A 24,410-nucleotide genomic window follows, 5' to 3' on the forward strand; every position below is an offset into this window, starting at 1 on the left:
TCGCGCCCGATCGCGCGTCCCCCCCCCCTCCTGCGCAAGAATTTCAACCCCCTTTGGAATAATCGCGACATCAGGCGGCATCAGCCCGTGATTTGTTGGCCGATAAATCAGAAGTGGCGCGGCAGAAATCGCTCGTTCCGCCTGATTGCAACCGCACACACACACACACACGCACACACACACGAACACGCGGATATCGTCCGCGCTCACCGTTTCATCACGTCGAGCGCGCTCCATTCTCGTGAAAAAGAAGGTCGTTGCGCGGCGTGCAACAACGTTAACCGTTTATTGCAGCAATGGGTCTTAACGAGACCGTCGACCTTTACCTTCGTCGCCCCCCCTTTTTCGCGTTCAGCTGGGAAATCGAGTGGTGATTAATGCGGACAAGGTGAGTGGCAAAACCGCCTGTGGTCATTAACGGTCGCCAACTGAGTTCCGGAAGGTTCGCCTCTCCCTCCCTCTCACACTTTTTCTCTCCCTCCCTCTTCTTTTTTCCTTCCGGATTTGAAATTTTCTTATCATTATTTATTATTATCGATTATGTGTCGGTGATGGCCTGAGTGGATTGGAACGCACAGACAAGACATTTACAGAACGGAGTGACTATTCGGATATTAAAATGCGGAAGGATACTTTACTAAGGGATCACTTGATATCCTCGTATCTCCCTCTCTTTCTCTCTCTCTCTTCTTTCCTCTTTCTCTCTCTCTTCGATTCGATGTAGTCCAGAAAATTTGAGAAACCTGTTCTGCTTGAGATGAATGCATGCGGATTTTCGACGACGAGTCGGTGAAATATTTCCTCGAGCGAGACCGTTAAGCACCGTAAATTCTTATCAAGATCCACTCCACTTCTCCCCCAACCCCCCTCCCCGAAACTTTTATATTCAGTATCCGCGTTAGTTTCCGCGGAAATGCTTATAAATGGGATCCCGCGAAAACGCTGGTAAACGCAGGCGAGCACGGTGAAGGTAACAAATAGTGGGCGGGTGGATCAATCATTCTCCGGGGAGAAGTTAATAAATAAGACATCGTAACATGTCCGCCTCCCCCCTCCGAGAAACTCTGTACTCTTTCCCGACGTGAGGAAAAATTGTGCGCGTGCCGGTAAATTAGAAGCTCACGGCGCTCGCCGGGGGAATTGTCCGTTTTGCACGAATCTAATTACGGATTAGAGGGGAAGCGTCAGGATTAACGTATCATTTTGTTTTCGAATGCTGAAACGCTGCTGAAGATGCGAGAGTAAAATTTAAATTGAATACTCTAATTAGCGAAGTCACCTCATTGTACAAATAAATAAACAAATAAATTATTATTATTATTATTATTATACGCCTGTCAAGTACATAACATTTATATTTTCTTCGGAACGTTTAAATACTCGAGATTCTAACCGTATTTAAGATCGTTTTCTTTTTAATTTATATGACAAAACTCGAATTAAATCATAATATTTTCTCAGTTGACGCGTGGAAGTACCATTTAGTAACCGGAAGTAACATTTATATCCACCGACAAGAGATGAAAATATCACGTCGCAACAAATCAGCCGCGAACAAGCTGTTAAAGACACGCTCTATTCCTTTCCTCGGTTTGCCGATGTTAAACATTTACTTTTTGCTATCTCAGCTTTCGCCGTGTCTTAGAATTAAAGGTTTCATTAGGAAGCTAAAGTCTTTCGTGTCCGCTGACAATTTCCCTCGAACACGGTCGGGAGCCTCTTTTCCCCCGCGACGTCTCCCGATCAGTCATCTCGATTTCTATTTTTATTCAGTCTCTTTATAGTTCACGTTTCCGAGGGTACGCATCGGCGAGGGTAGGGGAGGAAGGGGGATGAATCTTCCCGCGTCGACTTTCCGCGCTCGTCGTCGCGGGAGAAATCAATTTTCACGCTGCGTACGGGGAACACAGCTGTGTCCTGATCCCTCGCGCGTTCAATAAAACAGGATCGAAGTCGCGAGCACACGAGGCGGGAAGAAGATCGCTTCAGTGCCCGTTCGAAGGGGTTGTCCCGCATCGTTATCGCGTCAGGCCTGCTGCCCGCCTCTATACATCGGCAAACAGGTAAACAGAGCGCATGTCGGCGTAATAATTCTCTTATCGGCTATTGTCGCTCAATCGTGTGACCCGCTCGAATCGCTCAATCCAATTCCGTCCGAGGCGATAACGTTGATACACAAATTCGGACTCTACTATACATATGGTAGTCATTCTTACTTCCTTACGCTTCTGAGAATGTGACAGTGATAATACAGTCGACTATGCGCTTCCTGGAGAAGTTAGTTGAAATCGCTAAAAATGAGGGAAATGTTGGGACCACGTACGTCCCGCCTGTGACTTGGCAAAGGGCTAAACGAGGAAGTCGAGGGCGCGATAAGGTTGTCCGCTATAAAGAAGATTAACGAGCAGCCCTTAGTCGCACCTTTGATCGGAAAGTTGCTCAACGCTGTGTCTCACGTCCCGTTTGGTAACAGAACGCTACTACCGGCCCGAATGTTAATTTTTGCGAAAAATTCCCGAAGAAGCAGAGAGCTTCGGATTCGCCCGAGGAATATCTTTACGCGTAATCCGAGCTCATCGTGCGATTAATATGACACAAGACGCACGTATACATACACACCCGCGCGCGCATACACGGACATTTGTCACGCACGACAGCCGTGCAACAAAATGACGGAGACAACGGTGTTTAATTATGTCGGAGGTAATGTTTGAGGCAACTAGGATCTCGATGTGAAATTCAAATCGAGCGGACGAGCGAAGCAACGCGATTAATTAACACGTTTACGGCGGATTTTCTCTCGCGTTGCGGATACGTGGCAGCGCTATTTTTACGCACCGCCGTCGAGCCGGTGAAATCGCGAAAACTGTGCAATGTCCGTTGAGTCGGCGGTGTTATAATTTTCGAGGACGCGCGCGCGTCCAAAGATGCTTCTCAAACGCTGGTGATTACTGTTATGTCACCGAAAATATTGCACACGACGAGACACATGCCGCAAACATGCGGGTAAAACACAAAGCAATGCAAACGAGTGCAATTCAGCGGAGGAGAAGATGCGCAAATTGCATGCATAAGATTAAAGCGTGCAACTTGAAGGTAAATGACGAGGATGATAAGCTCTAAGTGCGAAATGTCCAACGTTCCTGAGAACAATATAAGAGGAAGAAATGAGAACAGGATGCATGTCTTGTCAGTTATTTTTATTGTTGTTTCTCCTCCTGGGAGGATTTATTTTAAATAAATATATACATTTGTGACGAAACACTAGATTTTTTGAACACAAAACCAATTTCTTAAATCTTTCGGCGGGGGTAACCACATTGTCACCTTTGTTTCTCTTCGATCCATTATAGGGTGTTGCTATATTTTTATAAATAACACAACGTCTTAAATAATAAATATTTGATAATTTTGAGACTAAAACCGATTGAATAACACTCTGACAAGTATGATCGTCTAGAAGTTCTCATATTTCTTAAAATATTGATTATTAAGTTAATTGACTATTAAATATTGATTATTAAGTTAATTGACTATTAAATATTGATTATTAAGTTAATTGACTATAAAGTTATCGTACAAAATATAAATGGAGAACCGCAATAACCCGTCTTCTCTTTATCACCATACCATCTAGCTAATAATTTTCACCGCAGCGCCGAAATTCAAACAGCTGATAAGTTTAACCGCGCTTTAACGATATTAGCTGTTCCCTTTTCAAAGACATATTTCAGCTGCCACGAATTGTGGATTTTAGTTTCCATGATTAATCGTCTATAATTAATTATATTATTAATTAATTTGAGTGTGTAGTATCTCTCTCAAAGCTATGTATTATGTAAAATATTCATAAACACATATGTAGCACAGATTTTTGTGCGTATATGCGTATATGTGTATGTGTCGGGCTTGTTAGTGTTTCTATCAGCCATTACCTTTCGATATCGTCAATTATCTTAAGTTACAGCCGCTAATAACGCGCGCCACGTCATGCGAGTGCAGGTATCTTCACGGCCGTGCAGCAGCCTCGTCCGATCAAAATCGGATTGTACTACTGACGAGTTCGTGGAGGCGTCGTTATCGGAAGAGAAAGAGAGAGAGAGAGAGAGAGAGAGAGATTTTATCTCCGATCCTTCACTTGTATTTTGCGATAAGTATTTTCCACCGTTATATTGCCGTTGTTTCTTCATTACCCGCGATTGACATTACCACCACATTTTCTCCAATTAAAACTTAACTAGGTCGTCAACTATCATATCAAGTTGTTATTGCAAGAAACTAAGTGCTGCTCGTGAGCTGGTGATTAATTTCAGCATTCTCGAAGCATGTACGTGTATATATATATATATATATATATATATATATACGCGATCCATCTTATATACGACACTTTATAATTAGGATTTATATTATTCGGAGAAGATCTTCGGGAAAACCGGTTGTTTCGTACTTGATAGAATTGTTGTACGCACGCACGTGCGCACTGAGAAAAAGGTTTCTTCGAATTTGATCAATTTGATCGTGTCCAAGCAAATTTTTATCATCGGCACTTCCCGAAGAAACGTTTCGATTGATAAGTACGATCGTCGAACTTTTCAACGAATACGTATCATTATCTTAAATAAAACAAATTTGCTCGAAACGAAAGAATAATTTTCCTATAAAGAAATTATTTGCTCATCTTACATATTTATTGCAGCCGGATAATATTTTATTTAGTTGAAAGACATTATTTCTCAGATAATAGCGTTCTCTCTGTTAAATAATAGGATTTTCGTCAGTGGGACGATAAAATTTTTACTCGGTCAAATGGTATTTCGCACATGTTGTTTCTGTGAGTTAAATTTTGATCAAATAAATAGAAATGCTGAATCTACGGAAACCTTTTTCTCCGTGCAGAGAAAGAAAAAAGCTTAAGAGAAAAGATATCGAGTGAATATAGTCAACTTCGTTGCTCTGATATCGCGCGTGATATCAGCATATAATAATGGCTTACAACAATAACAATACGAGCGCCGGTATCTCGAATCTAAAGTTTATCCGGGAACCTCCGACCCGGCCCCGTTATTATTATCTTACATCGCACGCCCGTAACAACAATAAGCGGCATCGATTTAATCCATTCAAGCCCATGGCCGGTAAGGTTAGCACAATCAATGCAAAAATCAATTTTGCGATAAATCGTTACAAACAAAATTATCAAATGTCGACTGTAGAACAAAACTGGTCAAAAGATCAATCGATTCTACGGGAAAAGGTTACACGAAAAACACGCGTCACTTTTCCGCGTGGCGTTTCCCGCTTATGCAAAAGTTAGTCGCAAAATTGATTTTTCCAATGTGCTTTTTCACGTGTCAGAAATGCTTTCCTATGCTTCCACTTCCAATTATTGTTCTTCGCTGACCCTGCTGGTTTAACTTGGAACGACGTTCAATGAATTCGCGATGTTTATTTATTTATTTATTTATTTTCTTTCGCATGAAGACGAGGAAAAGCGATGCGTGTTCCTCGTGCACAATTTTTTACGTCCGATATAGCTCCTCATGCTTCTATTTGCAATTGTTGGCTTCTTGCTAACCACAACACCGGCCTAGCCGTGAGCTTTAATCGGTTAATCGTAGGCAGTGATTAAAGCTGCATTTTCGCGTCCCTTATCGAGGTCCCTTATCGTGATTACACGATCGAGGTGCATGCGAATACGTGGCGGAACGACGTTAACGCCACGTCAGGGATCCCGTGTACGCGTGAATATGCGTGTACACGCACGTATGTGTGTGTGTTTACGTGCTGTGTGAAAATTAAACGAATTCAGCGGTGAAATGTTGCGAGAATAAATATCGAGTTAAGGAAAGCTAAGAAGGCACAACGAGTGTGATGAAACGGGGCATTAAATCACACACTGCGCGAGGGTGCGCGAGCACACTGCAATTGCAAGAGGCGCGAATTATCCTCCCACTTCGAACGGTGCGCGCTCGCTCGCACTCGCGAAATTTGGTTAGCGCTAATGTAGTAACATCGCGGACTAGAAGAGATAACGAACGGCGGAAACAATGGAGAGGAGAGAGAGAGAGAGAAAAAGAGCGAACTAGATGCATTAGAACGCCGGGATAATCCTCCGGCGGGTCGCCGTTGCTAATTAATATCGGTCAATTATGCGTCCCGCTTGCAGCCGTATAAGAGATAAAGGCAGAAAAGCATGCGATATAAAGCGCGTTTGTAAATAATAATAATAATGATAAATAGCGCGCGGAGGAGCGAATCTCTCTTTATTCGCGCGACCGAATATTTTTACATAATTTTTTATCATTTTTTGCACTGTAATTTTTTAGTAATTTTTGTATAATTTTTTGTCCGACGGTTTACGGATAAAAGTTCCGCCGGAGGTGACTGAACGTCGTCTTCGAGAGAATTTTGCTCGTTCGGGCAAAATCTCGTTGATTTTTTCCTTCATTCCACTTTCCACTTTCTTCCTCTCTTTCTATGACGAATTCACAACGCAATTCGGCGCATTTGGTGAAGCACGTCTCGTCCCGTCCGTGTTGCGTAACTACGCTGTGTCCACCACGATATCGTCGAATGCAATTGGTCCGAGGGATTTCAGTTACACGAAGTCTTAACTCGATATTCCGCCGCGAAGAAGGGATGTTTCTCGCGACGGGATCAAGTGGCAATACGACAATACGGAAGTTAACGGAGCAAGCAAGCACGCAGGCCACGAATTTCCACCGGTCGAATTTCCGGTTCTCGAGCTCGCCGAAACTTTCGATCACCAACATTGCCTGATATCTCGTCGATTTCCCGTGCATAGCCGAATATTCACAGGGTTCTCCACTAAGAGGTTTCATTTGAAATTATTCGAAAAATTATTCGAAAGTTTTCGCGATTTCTACACGTTGCTGAAGAGTTATATCGCTCCACTTTCGTTAACCGTAATACTTTTCAGCTGTCAAGCTTTTGAGGAATGACAGTTCGATAGGTTAAAAATGACGCGAAATTAACAATGAAGCTTCTTAATGGAAAACCCTCTATATGCGAAACTGCACTTTTTCTCTCCCACTGGGAAATGAAATTTTTCCGAAAGACGACTTGACAAGCCCCGGAGTACGTGGAACAACTGAAAGCGTACACAACACTCACGCCAGCTGCAAGGAGTTACATTAAACGTTTGCTCGAACTTACAATATCTCGTGGGGGATACTTTGTTCTGCAAAAGTGCAAGGCTGCTAGTTATCGCGCTTCGTATAAATCGCATCTTCGTGAAACTATCTCTCGTGGGAACTATATTGCCTCGCTGAAACCGTTTGTCACCGGCGGTGCCTTCACGACTTTCATGTATCTTCGCGGATGCGATTAGCGGGCACTAATTGACGGTAAAACTCGCACGTCCTCACTCCGTTCTTCGATCTTGACACGTTTACTGTCGCGCGCGTCACCGTGCTCTTCGTTAATTTCCTCGGTCGACATCAGCCGCCGACGCGAAAACTAAGATGCGTCTTGCCAACCAAATATTGCGTTCCCTCTCTACGACGATGTGAAACCTGCATCAATGATCGTTGCTCGAAGTTTGTCTCGGGCGAGAAAAGCTCAGATTCGAATTCGTAATCGGATCTCTCGGAATTTTACAACTGAATCGCGATTGCTAATATAACTGCGACTGTCAAATCGTTATGTTAATTCTGACGATTCGTTAAGTTCGCGTGTTAAAGAAAATAAGATATCAAAATATTAAAGAAAACGAAGAAAAGGAAGAAACAGATGTCACATCGACGAAACGTCCCTATAATATTGAAAAAATATCCCGTAACATTTTAAAAATATTACAAGAATATTATTTTAATATCGAATAATATCCGTACAATATTCTAGGAAGATTACGCGATTATGAGGAGGTCGACGTACATTTCTACTCGGGCTAAAGTCCACCAATAGACCTTCCAGGTAAAGTGTTAATACGGGCTTAAGGGACACACAAGAGGTGTCCCCGAATGACGGAATCGCGATATTGAAATTCTTCCGAGGGTAGGAACTATCTGCGCTGTCGCGCTGGTCGGGGCCAGATGGACGACAACAGGCTCGTCGTCAACGGGCACTTGATTACAATCGAACGGAAAACTTCCCGCTACATTTTCCCGCTGACACTTTCGATCCAATATCCTCGCGACTGCGAGAGAGAGCGAACGAATATTGAGTCATTAAATACTTCGTAATGCGGGCGCACAGGCGGGCGGTACCGCCGCCGCCCGTTATTCCCCGAGTGAGGGCCACAGTTTTCATTCTCATCCAGTGAATTCCAAAGTAATGGAAACTTTAATGGAATTCAGCGCAGCCCCCTCGTTCTCCTCCGTCTTCTCGATCAAGTGACAAACGCTCGCCGACTCCCATGAGGGGATCGCGCCGATGCCGCGCCGAATAAAAATAATTGAGAATTATGACCGCACGGCGACGACGACGACGACTTTCTGGACTTTGCGGCGCGAGCTTTCTTTCCGAGCCGCAACTTGGGCCCCGTGTTTCGATCTTTTGATTCCGCCGTACAGCAGGAATTAAAGTAGTAAAACGAGTTTAATTTATATTCTAATAATATAACTTATTTCTACTTTAATTTTCGCCGATGTCTTGGATTTCCGATTTTCGCTGTTTCAGCGTCAGAAGATTTCTCAAAGTAGCGTTAAAGTGAAATCTGTAGGACCGAAGCTTCAAAAAGGATGTTAATGAATGTCGATATTATCAAAGTAGGTTTTTAATCACGTATAAGTAATTTAATTAAACGAAGACTATCCTTAAGAGCGTCAAGGTGGAATCGAGATTTTAGGACTATAGAATTTAGGACTGAAGCAGCATTGAAATATCGAGTCTGGCTTCCGCTTGTCTTCCTCTTTCTGGTCCTGCATTCTCGCAGACATAATCTTCACAGAGACAGACAGAACTCGTAATCCCAGATCCCCGAAAACGCGAGTAACACCCACTCACCTGGATTCGTGGAACAGCTCGACGTCTCTCGTCATTATCGCTTCCACTTTTTCTCCTTCTGCTCTCTCTCCTTCTCCTCCTCCTCCTCCTCTCTCCCTTCAGACGTTCCTCGGCAACATCCTGCGACTGTCGGCACGACGGATCGGTCTCACCGGTGACGAAGAACTGCCCTCGCCGGGCACAGCGCAGCCTCGTTGGTGCACAGCATCGCGCACAGGACCTCTCTCACGGGCACAGACACACCTGAAGGACCGAACACCCCCGAGAGCGCGGAACTTCCGTCTTTACTTCGCCTCACTGCCGCCGGCCGCGCGGCAAGTGTCCCGCTTCTTCGAGTGGAGCAACGGCGGCGCAGCGGGGCGCATCGGAAGGACTCCGTTCGGAGAACGGTGGAGGACCTCCGGCGTGGTTCCCCTCCGCTCTCGGAAAATGATACGCTCGTAGTCGGGATTCGAGAAACGCCTCCGTTTTATCGCCGGCGATTTCTTTGCGACGAGAGACACGTTACACCCCGAGAACAGGGCTCGTCCGCCGGTGAGAGCGGAGGATCACTTCGACTCTGCAACTCCGCGAAAATCCGTCGTTATTAACCGAATTACATTCTCGCCTCTTCGCGCTCACTTCGCCTCATCCGAGAGAGTCCCACGGGGGGGGGGGGGGTCGAAGTGCAANGGGGGGGGGGTCGAAGTGCAACGAGCCGGAGAGAGAAGATGATACGTCCTTCCTGCGCGAGCACAGCGCGAGGATCGCAATCGTAAAATAAGTTCCTCGAGACGCGCGGGCAAATACGCCTCCGCCGGGCGTTTTCGCGGAAGGACTGATTTTCGTCCGGGAAATTCGACAACCGCCGTCTTCTTATCGAGACGCCCGGCGGTGCTGTCGTCTCGTCGGGATTCCTCCGAATTCCTCGTCCCCCCTCCCGGAATTGAACGATATTTCCGAACGACCCGACCGCTCCGGGTCGTTGCTTATTATCGCCGGAATCGCCCCGGCATTCTCCTTCCGCTTCCTCCCGGGACTGAACCTTCTTCTTAGTTTGGTATCCAGTTTGCTCGATGCATCGCAACCACCCTCCCCCCGGGAAATCTCGAGACTCGCGGCGGAAACTCGCCTGCCCTCTTCCTTATCTCCCCGGGATCTTCAGTTTTCCCCCCGAAATTTTCCTCCTACTCTCCCTTCTTCGTCCCCTTTATTCTGGTCCTTCCGTTCGCGCGATACAGCAGCAGCCGCTCGACACTTCGCCTCGCCGCGGCGCCAATTTCGAATTTAATCGGCGCTCGATCGACCCCGATTGTCGGCGCTGCCGGTTGCTGCGCGAAGTGCTGCCCGTGCTGGTGAAGTCAAGTGTCCTTGACACCAGAGGCACCTCTCTCTCTCTCTCTCTCGATGCTCACAACGTTGCTCCCCCGTTGCTCTTAGAGCGCGCGGCCTCACGGAAGTGCGGCCGTTTGTTGCCCCCCGAGCAGAAAAGGAGAGAGAGAGAGAGAGAGAGAGAAAGAAAGCGGGGGTAACCGGGAGCGTCTTTCTCCACTTCTCTCTCGGCTCGCCGCGTCCTCCTCCACTTTCGACGGTGCAACCGTTCTCGGAGCAGTTGCGCGCGCCCTTTGATCGCGAAAGAGACGAGAAGGAGCGTCGACGAGCGGAGCGGAGCGGAGGAAAGTTCGCTAGCCTCGCGGTGTAAAGACCGCCGCGGCCGCGATTTATTCAGCGCGAGCGGCCGGTATCGATCGGCCCGGTACGCGCGAGGTAGCGCGAAAACGAGTAGCTCGGAGGAGGCCGATCGAAACTGGTCTCTCTCTCTCTCTCTCGCGCGCGCGGATTCGATGTTCGCGGGGAGCTTCCGTGTCAAAGTTCGTCGACCAGTAGCGCGTGATCGAGTGGCGGCGTCCTCTGCGCGCGCGGTGCGACGGGGCGAAAGGACGAGCGAGCGAGCGAGCGAACGAGCGAGCGAGCGAAGCGACACACCTCACATGGATGCCACGCGCCGACTGAGGTTGAACGACGCGCGCGGCCGCCGCCGCGATTCCGTCACGTGACGCGCGCGCGCTCGCTCATTCTCCGGCGCCCTCTCTCACCTGTCCTCAAGGACAGCTCTCTCTCTCTCTCTCTCGCAGGATCGATGTATTTATCGTTGATATACGATGATCTGTCCGGCGTTCCGCGACCTCGGAAACCATAAGATACCAATTTTTCTTGGAATTTAAATATGTCTGCGAATTTTGATCCTCCGTATAGGATCCGATATCTTGAAAATCCAATTTCAGATTTAGTTTCAGCGACCTCGGAAACCCTCAAGATGCCCATTATTGCTATTGAAAGGCAAATATTCTTTCGACTCGCAGTCCGGCGCTTTGGTTTTTGAAATTATTACGTCAGACCAGAACCTCAGCGGCCTCAGAAATCCTTAAATATATATATATACAATAAAAAAATATATAGCAAAATAGTGACATGACTTTTCCATGCATAAATATGAGTCATTGACAGTGAAAGAGTTAAGAGGGTATGTCCGCTTAAAGGGCGGAAATGACGACAATGTTACTTGAAATGGACTTCCCGCCCCCGAGAGACTGCGTGCAACGGCACTACGCTGGATGATTCCGTAAATCCAGGGGATTCCCCTCCATAAATATATTCGCATCTCTCTCTCTCTCTCTCCCTCTCTCCCTCTTTCCGAGCGCACCTGTGCGTCAAGTGCGAGAGACTTCCAATGAGAGGGTGACGCGTCAATGATACCCACATTAATATGTCGATATCCGCGCGATTATTTGACACGGAGAAAAGAATTAATCTTAAATCGAAAATGCCAACCGAAAGTATCGAAAGTGTCAAATGATATCAAAAATTAATTAATCTTAAATCAAGAATAGATATTTTCACATATAAGCGAGAATATCGTAATCTTCTTAGAAGACTTTTTTAACCCTCACTTGAATCGAATTCATATCGATGCATCATTCGAACTCCAATTCGGGGCTAAAAATCTGCCAAGAAGAAGATTCTAATATTCTTGTTTATACTATATGAAAATATCTATTCCCGAGGACTGATTTTCCTCCGTGCACGGGGACGCAACGCGACAGTCGCACACGCACACACGACAATAAACGCCGTGTTTACCGTCGTTGATCGCCCGGCCAGCCGGTATCGGAATCGATCCGGCCGGTCGAATGCCCGACGTGTCCGACGTGGCGAATATCGGGTGGCGTCAATTAGTCAACGGACCAATAATTCCCCGTGTGTTCCGATCCGGGTCGGAGAATTAGCGGCGAAATCGATATCGCGCGCTGTCGTCCGCGTTCACCGTACGAGATCGCCCGACCTATGAATCGCGGACGGAGGGAATCAGGTGTGCGCGACGGCGGTTGTCGCGCTTCTTAATTAAAAAGGCGCTGCGCGCGAATACGACGCGAGGGGGGAGGGGGGTTAATTCTTCGTTACGGGGGATTCTTCTCTCGCTCGAGAGAAGCCAATATCAAGCCGCTTTCCGAGTTTAATCCGAGCCGAGCCAAAGGAATATACTGAAATCTCCGATGATGAAGCGGGAAAACGAGGACCCACGGCAGGACTCTCGGCTTCTGAACGAGCGCGGGCATTCCTTCCGCGTATTCCGCGATCCCCCTCGCGCTTCATTCCGTTCGCTGAATTCCCGGCCTGAAGCGGATGATTCGAACCTGGACGATGTTTATTTCCAGCAGGACGGCGCAACCTGCCGCATACAAAAAACGGGGAAACAATCGCGTTATCGCGCGAAAAAAGTTCCCCGTATAATTTCTCGACGCGGAGACTTTGAGATTGGCCGCCTGGATCGCGCGATTTAGCACCGCTGGACTATTTTCTACGGGGCTGTGCGAAGGATAAGCGCCAATGCAAACGATTCAGGAGCTCGAGGACAATGTCGAGAGTGTTATTCGCGAAATCGAGCCGCGATTATGCGAAAACGTGAGACGCGAGATTTCCTCGAAAAAGCGACCGTTTGTAGAAAAAAGCCGAGGCGGCCATTTATCAGATATATCGTGCTCCGCACTTAATCGCACTTTGTACTTTGCATTGGAGTAAAAATATCATCACTTTTGCAAAAGAAGAACTTTGTTTTCCTAATAACGTAAAATGAAATCTCTTCATGGAAAACTCTGTGCTATACTCTGCGTACGGCTGCATCGAATGAGAGGGCTCAGGAAGGATCCCTTAAGATTGAATATTAAAGCATTTCTTTGCATCTTCAATATCGACTCTGATAAACGATTTTTCCGATAAAACGTTTTCATGTCCGGATTATTCGAACGGCACATTTTATGTAATCGTCGTAACTACATATTTCTCGCTCTCTCTCTCTCTCTCTCTGAGTGCAATTCGTCGAGAGAAAATTTTAAATTCCAAAAGAGGAAGGGAATCTCTTTTACGTTCGCGAGAGAATCAGGGCTGAAGAATTTTCATTATCCCCGGTGTTAAATAAAGACCCCGTTTGGCGCGAATGGGAATTAACCCACCTACCGTGCCATTCCCGAAACGTGATCGAACGTCTGCCTGTCGCGGCCGAAGAAGATGGAAGTCGAGTGTCTGCACGCGATACACGTGGTGATTCGATGCGGAACATCGTCTATTGCGTGATCGTACTTTCGCCTTTCATTTCCGAATCGGTACGACCGAACAGTGCGCTACCGCGATTACTCGACCGATCCTGTCGCTATTTCCTAACGGACATCTCCTAACGAGTTTTCGCCCGGCGAGCTGCTAACTCGAGACTGGTTAGTTAGCCGAGTTCGGCTTTGCATTCGTATTAATTCGTCCGTGACGCAACGCCCGCATAACGCCGCTTGTTATACCTCGGCGTCTCGTATCTGACAGCAGTTCTCTCTCTAAGTTTAAATCTGTCTATCTATCCGTTCCCTTTCGATAGATTGTTCTCAGCTTAGTATTGGGTATATCTCAACCGAGTTTCCAATGTTAGCCGAATGTTCAGGCGAATATTGTCGGTCTTGAGACATCCTGCTGTCTGGAAGGCAGCATCGGGCAAAATCGGGACACAAGATGTCTTTCAGATGTCTTAAAAATGATTGACAGACGTCTTATATTGCGATATCTTAAAGACAACTTGTCTAAAAGAATGTTTAGAGATGTCTAAAAGAACAAGAGAGATGAACAATTAGAGATGTTTAAAAGAACAAGAACAAACGAACAAACGAACGAAAGAAAAGGAACAAACAAAGATGTCTAAAAGATGTCTTATATCCCGATTTTCGACACCTGTGTTGTCCGGTTGCCATTAAAATAATCGACCCGTAGAATGCCGGTTTCTTAATGGCACGATATGAAGAGGCTCCTAAATAAATTTATTGTTCACTGAAATCAAATACTTTCCTGTAACTTTATTTAAGTAATCCTAATTTTCATCAATGTGTCGGTGGGAAATGAAGAATTTCACTCCGTCGCGTTTTTCGTCGCGCGGTTTTCCAGGCGAGACTCACGATCGCCGTGAGCCCCTCCGGCGAGAAATCCGATCAATTATAATCAGCGAGCGTCGCTCTCCCGTTTTTTACATGCACACCGCACGTCGTAGGCAAAAATCGCAAATGGTAATTAATGCCGGCGGGCAGCAGGTAGTCGGAAATGAAATTGAAAGAATAAGGACGATGTATTCCGCCGGCCGAACTGCGTTACTCTCGATATCGTGCGCGACGATAATTCCGAATTTTCCGAATGTGTTTCGGAGCGTCGCAGATGCGGAGAGCGTCGCACAACCTGCGTCGTACGTTACCTCGCTCATGCGCGCAGGGCCAAGAGAGAGAGAGAGAGAGAGGGAGAACGAAGGGCCGTTCCTATAAGCGCATAAATTCCTAAAATATCGGAATCCCTCGGAAACAGGTAATCGAAGTAATCGAAAGAAATCAATCCACGAGTATCCACACGACCGATCGCTGCGCGAAAGATTCATCGCGAACGCCGATCTTCCTCGCTGAATGTCACACGCTGAATATCTCCCCTTCGACGAGATCGTCCTTCGTCGCTCGCTCCATCGCCTCTCCACCGTCTTCTCCGGCTTCCACCTCCGCCATTGTCGCCCGTCCGTGAATACGGCCCTGGCGTCAGCCTGGCGGCGGCGGTGGTGGCGGAGGCCGCAACCAAGAGGCGCTCCTTGTCACCGACGATGGGATGAAGTCGCGGTTTCTGCTGGCTCGCCTTATAGCCGCCACACAAGCATTCCTGATTAACGCGCGCGCTTCGTGCCGTCGTCATTGTCGTCGTCGTCATCGTCGACGGTGTGACTGACCGCCGGCATTTGCGGGAGGAACACGACGACGAGAGCCGTGACACTTGGGACTGAGGCGTCTGCTCGCCTCGAAAGCTGGGCGGTGGCAGGTTAGGTTCTCGCGAAGGGTGAGTTCATCAACCACCACCTTGGCGGCGGCAACGATTCTCTCTCTCTCTCTCTCTCTCTTTCTCTCGATATCAATTAACCGCACTTTAATTGATTTCCCATTGTTCCTCGAGTGGACATTAGCGCGTCGTTAGGCTCGATGTGATGGACGGCAGGAGAGAGGCGAATCAACGGCCGTTTAGCGCCGAACGACCTTGACAGGGCGGCTCTCTCTCTCTCTCTCCCTCTCTCTCTCTTTTGCGGTGGCAGCGGTGCCGCGTTGTTTACGTCGCGCTTTTCGTTCCACCGGGAATGATCCGCGTTCTTCGGCCATCCTACCTCCCGCATCCTCGCCTTCTTTCGTCCTGCTCTCTCTCTCTCTCTCTCTCTCTCCCTTCTCCTTCTTCTTGGGGGTGTGCAAAGTGCAGCTGTGTCGGTGTCCTCTCTCTCATCGCATGCAGTAAACTTTTTTCTCGCTCGAACGGGGAAAACGCAGCTGTAAATGAGAGCCAATTAGTTCAGCCGATTCAATGTCGGGGGATTCTTTGTTCGTCGACAATATTATTATTATTGTTATTATTATTATTTCTGCGAGGAGCGAAAATATATCATCCAACGTCGTCGTAGCGTCACATTTCTGCGTGAGAATTTTTGTTTTGTATAAAATGTAGAACAATTTAAAATGCTCGTTCGAGGTAACGCGAGGGTGAAAAGATTGTCGATTGTCATGTCGAAGAAATTCGATTCGAGCGGATCGTCACGGTGCGGGAGTTTCGATTGTTGAGAATTTCGAGTGTCGCACGACACACCTACGAGAATCAATTGGTCGTTTGGCAAACAACATTAATAAAACAATTTTTAAAAATGACGATTGTGCGGTCAGAAAATCTGTCATATTAGTGGAGTAAAGACAAAGAGAGAAAGAGAGAGAGAGGGAGAGAGAGCTGACATTTGTTAAAACTGAAATTTGTTAAAATTGTGAATATCTCACAATATTATGTGTAGATTCGGTTAGGATTAGGTTAGGTTAATATTAAAGCGAGGAGGGGCTGCGGGGGGAAGGTGGAGCCCTTCCGCTCTACCACGGCAGATTTCCTTCGGCAGATTTAAGTGTCCTGTAAATGTGACTTTTTGCTGAAATATTTTGCAATACTTATAATCGGTGGGGAATCAAGCGATAATATAGATTCTCTTAGAACTTCTTCTGTCGAAAACTTTGCAATAAACAAAGTCCAACGGCTGAAACTTTTTTCACATTACGTTACTCAGCATACTTTTCTCAGTGATGTATGTCAAGTTCAGGGTTGTTGGAAAGGGGTTTTTTAATACATTTACCGCATGTCGCCGGCACGTTGCTGTTGTCGGAGGGGAAACGAAACGGTTACAGTTATTGCATTCTTATCCCGACAGAGTAACCGGAAGATAGCCGCGAAGCTGGCGGGCCTAACAAGCTGCGTGTCGACGATGATGGACGACGAGGAGCAGGAGGAGCTACGTTGCACGGGGAGCGACGTCGAGATCGAAGAGTACACCGACACCGAGGAATCGCCATATGTCGCTTATCAGGCCGGCGATAAGCTGTTCGATACCGGCCGAAGCGAGAACTGGCAGAAGCTCCGCTTTCTAGCGAGCCTGGTATCCGTCGCGGCATCAATTACCGTCCTCGTTATCAGCTTTCCGCTTTATCTCGAGAACGTCGGCGCAGTCTCCAGCGCTTACACAGGTAGTTCAGGACACACGCAAATCCGAATTATACACTCTCGGATTTGCATCGGTTCTTCCCCGGGAGAGCGCATACACGTCGGCGCCCTCTGTAAAGCGAGGTCTACAATGAGAATTTAGGACGTAAGACTTAAAAAATTGCCCGGTCGAATTATAGTCGGGTTTTGCGGTAATCGAGCCGCAATTATGCGAAAACGTGATGCGAGATTTCCTCGAAAGAAAAAAAAAGCGACCATAAAATAAAGTCGAGGCGTGCATTGGAGCAGAAATATCACCGCTTTAAAAAAAAAAACTGCTTTTCTGATAATCTAAAACGAAACCTCTTAATGGAAAAATACTGTGGAAGAAAAATCAATTATGATTGGTGAATTTCTGAAATCTTACGTCTTAAATTCTCATTGTAGACCCCGCTTAATATCGAAGGAATGCCGTAATACCGAAAGCGCGCTCGTGCTCTCGATAGAGACGTGGAGAGACAGAGAGAAAACGAGGGAGGGTGAGAGAGAGAGAGAGAGAGGGATGTGACGCAACGGATTACGGGATTAGAAGCATCGGACGTCAATTTCGCGCCATCGTTCGGGATCTTGAGCGATCGTCACAATTACGGCAAACAATTTATTTATATCCGCGAGGGGACACGCCATATGCCGCAGTTCTTACCATGAGCGCGCGGGAGTGTGCTCGTCATTTCCAAAATTACCTGCGTGTGTTGACACGTAAAACGTTCGAATTAGAACATTGTGGGTGATGCAAACGCTTCGCGAGCTTGCCCCCTCCTCTCTTACGTTGCTTGTTTAACCCTCCCGAGTCCTCCGACGGGATCAGACATCTTGCTATTGGTGTTTCTTTTCCCGAAGGGACGCGTAAGCTCAATTTTTAATATAACAGCTGACGTAATTTTTACACTTAGCATGTGTAAAAAATCACACAAATGTAATAAAACAGAAATATGAAATTTGAAGCTTTCGCTTGAGAAGAGAATTTTTTACTCAAGTAGGATGGGAACCTCGGACGCGGTAGAAACGCTAAATCTAAAGAAACCTTTCCCTCCCTGTGTAGTTAGTGTTTAATTGGTGTAGCTACCTTTTGCCGCCGTCTTGTAACTCGTGACGCTCGTTTAACGCGCTTATCTCAGCAGCGGGTTACAAGATCCTCGTAATTCTCGCAGGACTTCTTTTCATCGCCCTATGCTCCGCCTTCATCCTGGGGGTGGTGTACTTCGTCGTGGAGAGGGTGTCGCCACCGCCACCGCTGATCCCGAATAGTATGCGAGTCAAGATACCCTGCGACGATCTGCTGAAAGTGAGCTTCCTGTACGCGAGCGCGGGAATGTTCGTCACCCTGTCCCACGATCAGAACAGAGTACTGTGCCACTTGCAGGACCCGATCAAAGGCATCACCCTTGTCTTCTCTCTCGTCTACTACTTCTTCTTTTGCCGTAAAAGTGAGTAGACCTCGACGACAAAATTTAACGTGCAAGCCGAGAATTGCAAATTCCTTAACTTGAAATCACATTATCCTTACTTGAATGTATCTTATTCTTGGAGGAAGCAGTTTGTAATATTAAACTGAACTATTGGAAATTTTTACAACAACGATTCCTCCGTCTCACTTCGAATTTGATCGTAATCTTGCAGTAACATCGTGACACCGTCGAAATTCAAGAATATATTAAATCTCCGTAAGAAGATAACACGTTCATGCTTATATATGAAACCTGATCGCGTTCCATTAGAATGTACAAGTCTCGAATTGATACTTAATTTTCTTTCCTTCCGTGTAGAAATTATTTATCTGCCCAGGTGTCGCAGGTGTGAATTGTAGACATGAGATACATTGTATGTGTGTCTCCCTTTCAAATGTGTTACAGTGATGAGCCTGCAGCGAATATTCTCGAGCACGACCATAATAGTGGGTCTGTTCATAAGCGTCGATTACGGTCTCTGCGACGAGTTCCGTTGTCGCGGGAGGGAGGTGCCTTCACACCCGACGTCGGCCATGAGGGGAACCTGGGGCATCCGAATTCTCTGGACCATCATTTACGTGGGCGGCCTCGCCGCGTTCGCCATGTTCTTCACTTTGCTCGAACGGCATTACACCACCGCGGTAATTCTCACTCACACCGACGCTTTCTCCCTCCCGATGCGGGATTCGTGCTTTGTGGTATTCCGTGGGATTTATGATTTCGAATTTTCTCAGACGGCCGATTCGCGCTTTGATTTCCCGAACGATCGGACTTGTTCACACGAATGACCCGTTTTCCTTTTTCACGATCCTTCGCATCTGTTCCCAGCAACAAAACGTGTGTCAAATGTTGACGACCCAGCACAACTCCTTCCTCTACACGGTGTCCCGTTTGGTGTCCTCCCGTGATATTCGTCGTCGCGGCTCCGAAGAGGAAGGCGGCCGGCTCCTCCACGTGACCGACCCCGACCCGACGATAAAGCCGAAGAGCTACCCCAAGCCGCCGATTCTGCAGACCCTCTTTTACATACACGTCATCGCTTTCTTCGCGGTCCTGGCGGTCTGCTGGCTCGACACGGTGCCCGGTTTCGGTAGGGTGAGTGTCTCCACCGAGAACGAAATTCTTAGTTACAGGATTTTCCAAGTTAAGAGGCTTCATTTTTAATTATTAGAAAAACAAAGTTTTTTTCCTTTTTTTTTCTTCTTTAAAAAGTCGCATTTATGCGCGATTACTGAGGACAGGTGAACTTCAACGACGAGTTTCAAGTCTCTGAGGTCACGCTGAGGATAATTCGAAGAAAAAAAAACACAAGGAAAACATTTCACACATTTTACCTCGCTTCATTGAAGATCAGGTGGTTCCTTTCGAATGACGTTTCAGGGTTTCTCGCCCGTGCAACTGTACCGTGCCGTCGAGCACGGGGTGATATGTCACTTTAAGAGTAGCAAGCCGTGCTCGAACGTGTCCGGCTATGGATGGACGTTTCTACTCGCTTACGTCGTCTTCGCGATCTCGATGCTTAATTTCCTGTCGTTGTGCGAGAGCGCAGTGTTCAGCGTGGCCGTTGCGACCGTGTCGCTTCCGCTCTCCGGCATCTGGTGGAGTATCTACAAAATGGACGTCGGTTTGCACGGCGGTAAATATGCATATTGATAATGAAATGACGTCGTCGTAGAGCGGTAGAGTTCTCTCGTTATTACGGAAAAGTGCCCCTTCGCATCTAAAAACGGGGTCGTGCGCGCTCTCAGCGGGAAAATTTCGACTCGAGAACGTTCGGGGATTTACGGGCTCGTTCGTTAATTCCGCGTTAACGAGACACTTTTGAAGGGAAACCACCCGGATGCGCAGGTACCATCGCTTGGTCACCGTCGGTGACGGGCGAGCTGATCTGCGCCCTGCTCGGTCTTCCAGTTGTCCTGCTCGGCCTCGGCCTGCTCGTCAGATCGCACTTCCGGGACACCCAGCTGCCCTACCAGACCGTTCAGCCGCCCGACATCCAGCGTGAGCCTTGTCACAGATGAATCCTCTTCTAAACAGCTGACCGGACCCGCGCGGTGAGCCTCCAGCAGACGGTGATCCACGGAAACGAATCGCCCGATCGGCTCGACGGGAGGACGGAGCGACGGGGCTCGTTCACCGGTCGGGACGATCGACACGTGCAATCCGACGAAACAAAACAAAGGGAATGAAATTCACCGAGCCGGCCATAATAATGTCATTGTTGTTGCAATTTACATCCGGGGTGTACCGGGTGAGTCGAAGCGTTGCAAATTCATATCTCGAGAACGAGGCGTTTCAGAGAGAAACGCTTAGAATGTAAAAGTTTCGTGACTTCGAGGGGGATGTAAGATCGTGTCACCGGGTTGACTTTGTAACCGACTCACCCTGCATCACGTCGACGTTTCCCAGACCCACGCCGATGTTCTTCCTTCGTTCGAGCGTGGACGAGGCCGTCCTCGATTCGCTTGCTCGATTTCGCTGTTTGTCGCGCGTGTCGTCCGTAAAATTCCTCCGCCCGCGAGCGCGAGTCATGCGAATTCGCGGCGCATGCTGTGATAAGAAAAACAAACGCCGATATCGGTCAAATTCGCCCTTCGTGGTAATGAGAGAGAGAGAGAGAGAGAAGAAAAGAAAAAATATTAAAGGCAGAAAGAGAGAGAAAGAGAGAGAGGGAGGGAGAGCGATCAATGTTTCCTATGTATTTGCCGAACGATTTGCGTCACGCGACACAACGTTATAGCCAGTTTATATTTTATTTTGATAACGAGATGTCTCATATTTTCGAACAAGTTCAAATTACACGTGTGTTTGGGAGGGGTGGCTGGGTTAGAGCAAAAAGTAACGATTACAAAAGTGCGGAAAGTAAACCTTTTTAGCCCGCATGCACAGGAGCCGCACAGAGACGTGCCGGCGAGGGACGTTTCACTCTTTCCGAATTTCCCTGCAATTTTCCCGTCGATGCGATCGTAATCGTGGAGTTTCAATAAGTAGCATTACCGAACTACCAAGTACCGTTGAATAGCTAAGTCGTGGAAAGCCGATCTGCGAAACAGAGAAACGGAGATCCCTGCCTCACCCTATCGAAAAACGTCAGGCACGTCCCCGCTTCCCCAGTGGAAATATTTTACTGAGAATATAGTGAAAATTTGCCGAAGCATATTTGAAAATCTCCTTCAATCGACATTCCGTTTTATTATTATTTCATCGATATTTCAGTGAAAAATATATTAACAATTTTTCTTTAAGAGTCATGTAAACTTTTTAAAGAATCATATAATTATCAGTGTTTTCGGTAGATTTTATGATATTTGATACTTCAAAATTTTCTCACCACTTTTCAACGGTATATTTTAACTTTCCTCGTATTTCACAGTATTATATTGCAATCTTATAAGGGGAATTATGATTAATTTTTATCACATATCCAGTAATCTTTCGATAACTTTCATTTCACTCTTCATCGATCTCACGATGTACTTTCAGCGAAATATTTCCATCGGGATTATGTCCGATACATTAGAAGGCAGCTCTCCTTCGCAGCCCTGTGCATGCGAATATTAGACGATAGTAGCGTACTTCGCTAAAGACAAAAGGAGAGGAAGGAAAGGAGAGAGAAAGAAAAAGGGAGGAAGACGTAGAGAGAGAGAGAGAGAGAGAGAGGGAGAGAAAGAAGGAGAATCAGTATTACCTCTCACATAGCACGGCAATATCATATTTCCATCGCAATATTACAACGTAATGCAGCAAAAATATTGCTACAATATTATTGAGATATCACAGCAGTATTTAAATATATATCATATTATTTCGTTTCAACGTCTCTGTTTGAATTTCAGAAGATAATTTGCTCAATATAACGTCTATAACGTCCATAAGACGTAATTGGAACGTCATTCGATGTCACCTTGTTACTCAGGATGTAATATATTGTAGCAATATTATTGTGATATTTCGATGTTATATATATATATATATATATGTGTCTAACATCGAAATATATATATATATATATATACACGTAATATATTAGTAATATCACTGTAATATTACACAGTAATGTATAATATTTCTGTGATATTGCAATATTATTTTGACATTATTGTGATATTACGTGCTATGTGGGCAGCTGCACTTAGCAGTTCCCATGTGGATACTAAAGTAATAAGCCGAGCGACTGAGGTACGTGCGCGCATCTCGCACGTATATGTGTGATCTCTCTAAAGGACGCGTCCCCGCGTCTAACGTTAAACATTACTAGGTATCGGTAACTTCAGCGCACAAACTCGTCTCGAAGTAGTTGCGCGTGTCCCGGTGATTAACGGAGCGTACCGCGAAACCGTCCACGTGCAAAAGTCCCACTGCTCGCCCCGTGGCGGCCGAAAGTTTCCAAATAACGTTAACCGACCGTTTGTACGCCATCAGCAAAAATCCCCGTCGCGTCTTCCTCATGCCAATCGGAGTGCCAATTACGCTCGCGCGATTACGCTCGCGTATCCGTCGCACAATGATTCGAAAACAAGGTAGTTTTTCGGCCAAAAGTCCTGAATTTTGATAAAAATGCTGTTCCCTTTTTTTCTCCTCATCTGTAGAAAATGTTTGCGAAAGAGTGAAATAACTCTTTGCGAGTGATTCGTTTCACTTTCTTTTTTAGATAAGTACAAAATAATTTGATTTTCTTGTAAATGGTTCCTTTTATTTATTTTTTTCATTATTTTTATTTTATTATTTTATTATATTGATATATATAAATATTGATATATATAAATATTTTATTATTTTATTATATTGATATATTTATTATTTTATTATATTGTAATATTATCACTATGTATTATAGTTATTGTGTTGTCTCTTAAATTCTTCTCGAGTCTTTTTTTTTCCATTCCCATAATTTCTACATTTTTCATCCTTCGTGCATATTGAGACACCTCTTACTAATGTTAATCTTCGAACGTAAAAGACATGCATGCAGTTGTTCCTGTTAAATCACCCAATTCTGTTCCCGCCGTCGTTTAGTCCCGAATTCCGTCGAATCCTTTACTGACTTTTCAACCTGATTTTGTGCTCCCCCCCTCCCCCTCCCCCGGAATGAAAATACCAAATAATCAAACTTCTTTGGACAAACGAAAAAAAAAAGCGAAAGAAAATCAAAAGTTCAAAAACGCGGCTCAGAGTAATCTCTGAACGAACGAAGAAAAATTATTCGTGCCAAACTCACGAGTCCCGAGCGACTCAAGTTAAGCTAAGTATTTAAGCGTTCGCATAGTGGTCGCGTTACTGTTTCAAAATAATAATAATAATAATAATAATAATAATAATAATAACGATAATAATTATTATAATAATATACAAGTGTCGTTATTTATGTCATGGGTCAAATCGACACGCGGCGTAGTTCGTTGACAGCGATTGCAACCTTTGGGCTGTAAGTTAATTTAGAACGAAGTTAAGGTGAAGAAGAGGATGTTAACTTGTTGTTGGTAATGTGTCAATAGTATTCTATCGAAGAAAAAAAGGAAGAAGGAAGAAACAAAGGGAAGCTATACGTCCACATTTTTTACAATAGCAGTAATAGCGGGGTGTGCGTTAACGGCGAAAGTAACTAACGCGGTCGGCTGAGTGCAACGATAATAAAACTATACCCATGCCACTTCTTGTTGCAATCAGTAGCTTCGTCGATACGCGAGGACCGACAATTAAGCTCTTTTCGTGTGCATTATACGGAAACAGTGCGCGACGAGCTGGCCGTGAAATGGTATTCTTGAATTACGCTCGGTGCAAATTTCAGCGCGACCGAAGTCAAGTTGCACAGTTAAATTTTTGTCGGATTTTGCAAAACAGTTCTTTCCTTACGCGATAAAAAATTTGTATCGTGGATTTAGAAGAACGGAGAAC

The 24,410-nt window shown here is 46.0% G+C and overlaps 2 protein-coding genes across 4 annotated transcripts in view; one reads left to right on the top strand and one right to left on the bottom strand.

The window, feature by feature from the left end:
* LOC106750327 (adenylate cyclase type 6-like) overlaps positions 1-9,600 on the bottom strand; it is a 73,543-nt gene extending 63,943 nt beyond the window's left edge. Inside the window, exon 1 of the mRNA XM_014630596.1 lies at positions 8,971-9,600. The gene's annotated coding sequence lies outside the window, so the exon portion shown is untranslated. The remainder of the gene's footprint in view (positions 1-8,970) is intronic.
* Positions 1-22,467, top strand: part of LOC106750328 — a 76,345-nt gene extending 53,878 nt beyond the window's left edge. The window contains exons 1-7 of one of the 3 annotated variants that reach the window (XM_014630597.1): positions 15,093-15,348; positions 16,739-17,051; positions 18,219-18,494; positions 18,921-19,156; positions 19,344-19,610; positions 19,896-20,151; positions 20,343-22,467. In XM_014630597.1, the coding sequence (XP_014486083.1) occupies positions 16,793-17,051; positions 18,219-18,494; positions 18,921-19,156; positions 19,344-19,610; positions 19,896-20,151; positions 20,343-20,536 (1,488 nt within the window). In that variant the 5' untranslated portion in view covers positions 15,093-15,348; positions 16,739-16,792 and the 3' untranslated portion in view covers positions 20,537-22,467. Of the gene's footprint in view, positions 1-15,092; positions 15,349-16,738; positions 17,052-18,218; positions 18,495-18,920; positions 19,157-19,343; positions 19,611-19,895; positions 20,152-20,342 lie in introns of those variants that run through there. The other 2 variants (XM_014630600.1, XM_014630599.1) reach the window with 2 other exon arrangements.
* Positions 22,468-24,410: the final 1,943 nt, after the last annotated feature.

Source organism: Dinoponera quadriceps, unplaced genomic scaffold (genome assembly GCF_001313825.1).
Source record: "Dinoponera quadriceps isolate SergipeBrazil2010 unplaced genomic scaffold, ASM131382v1 scaffold5230, whole genome shotgun sequence".
Taxonomy (NCBI): domain Eukaryota; kingdom Metazoa; phylum Arthropoda; class Insecta; order Hymenoptera; family Formicidae; genus Dinoponera; species Dinoponera quadriceps.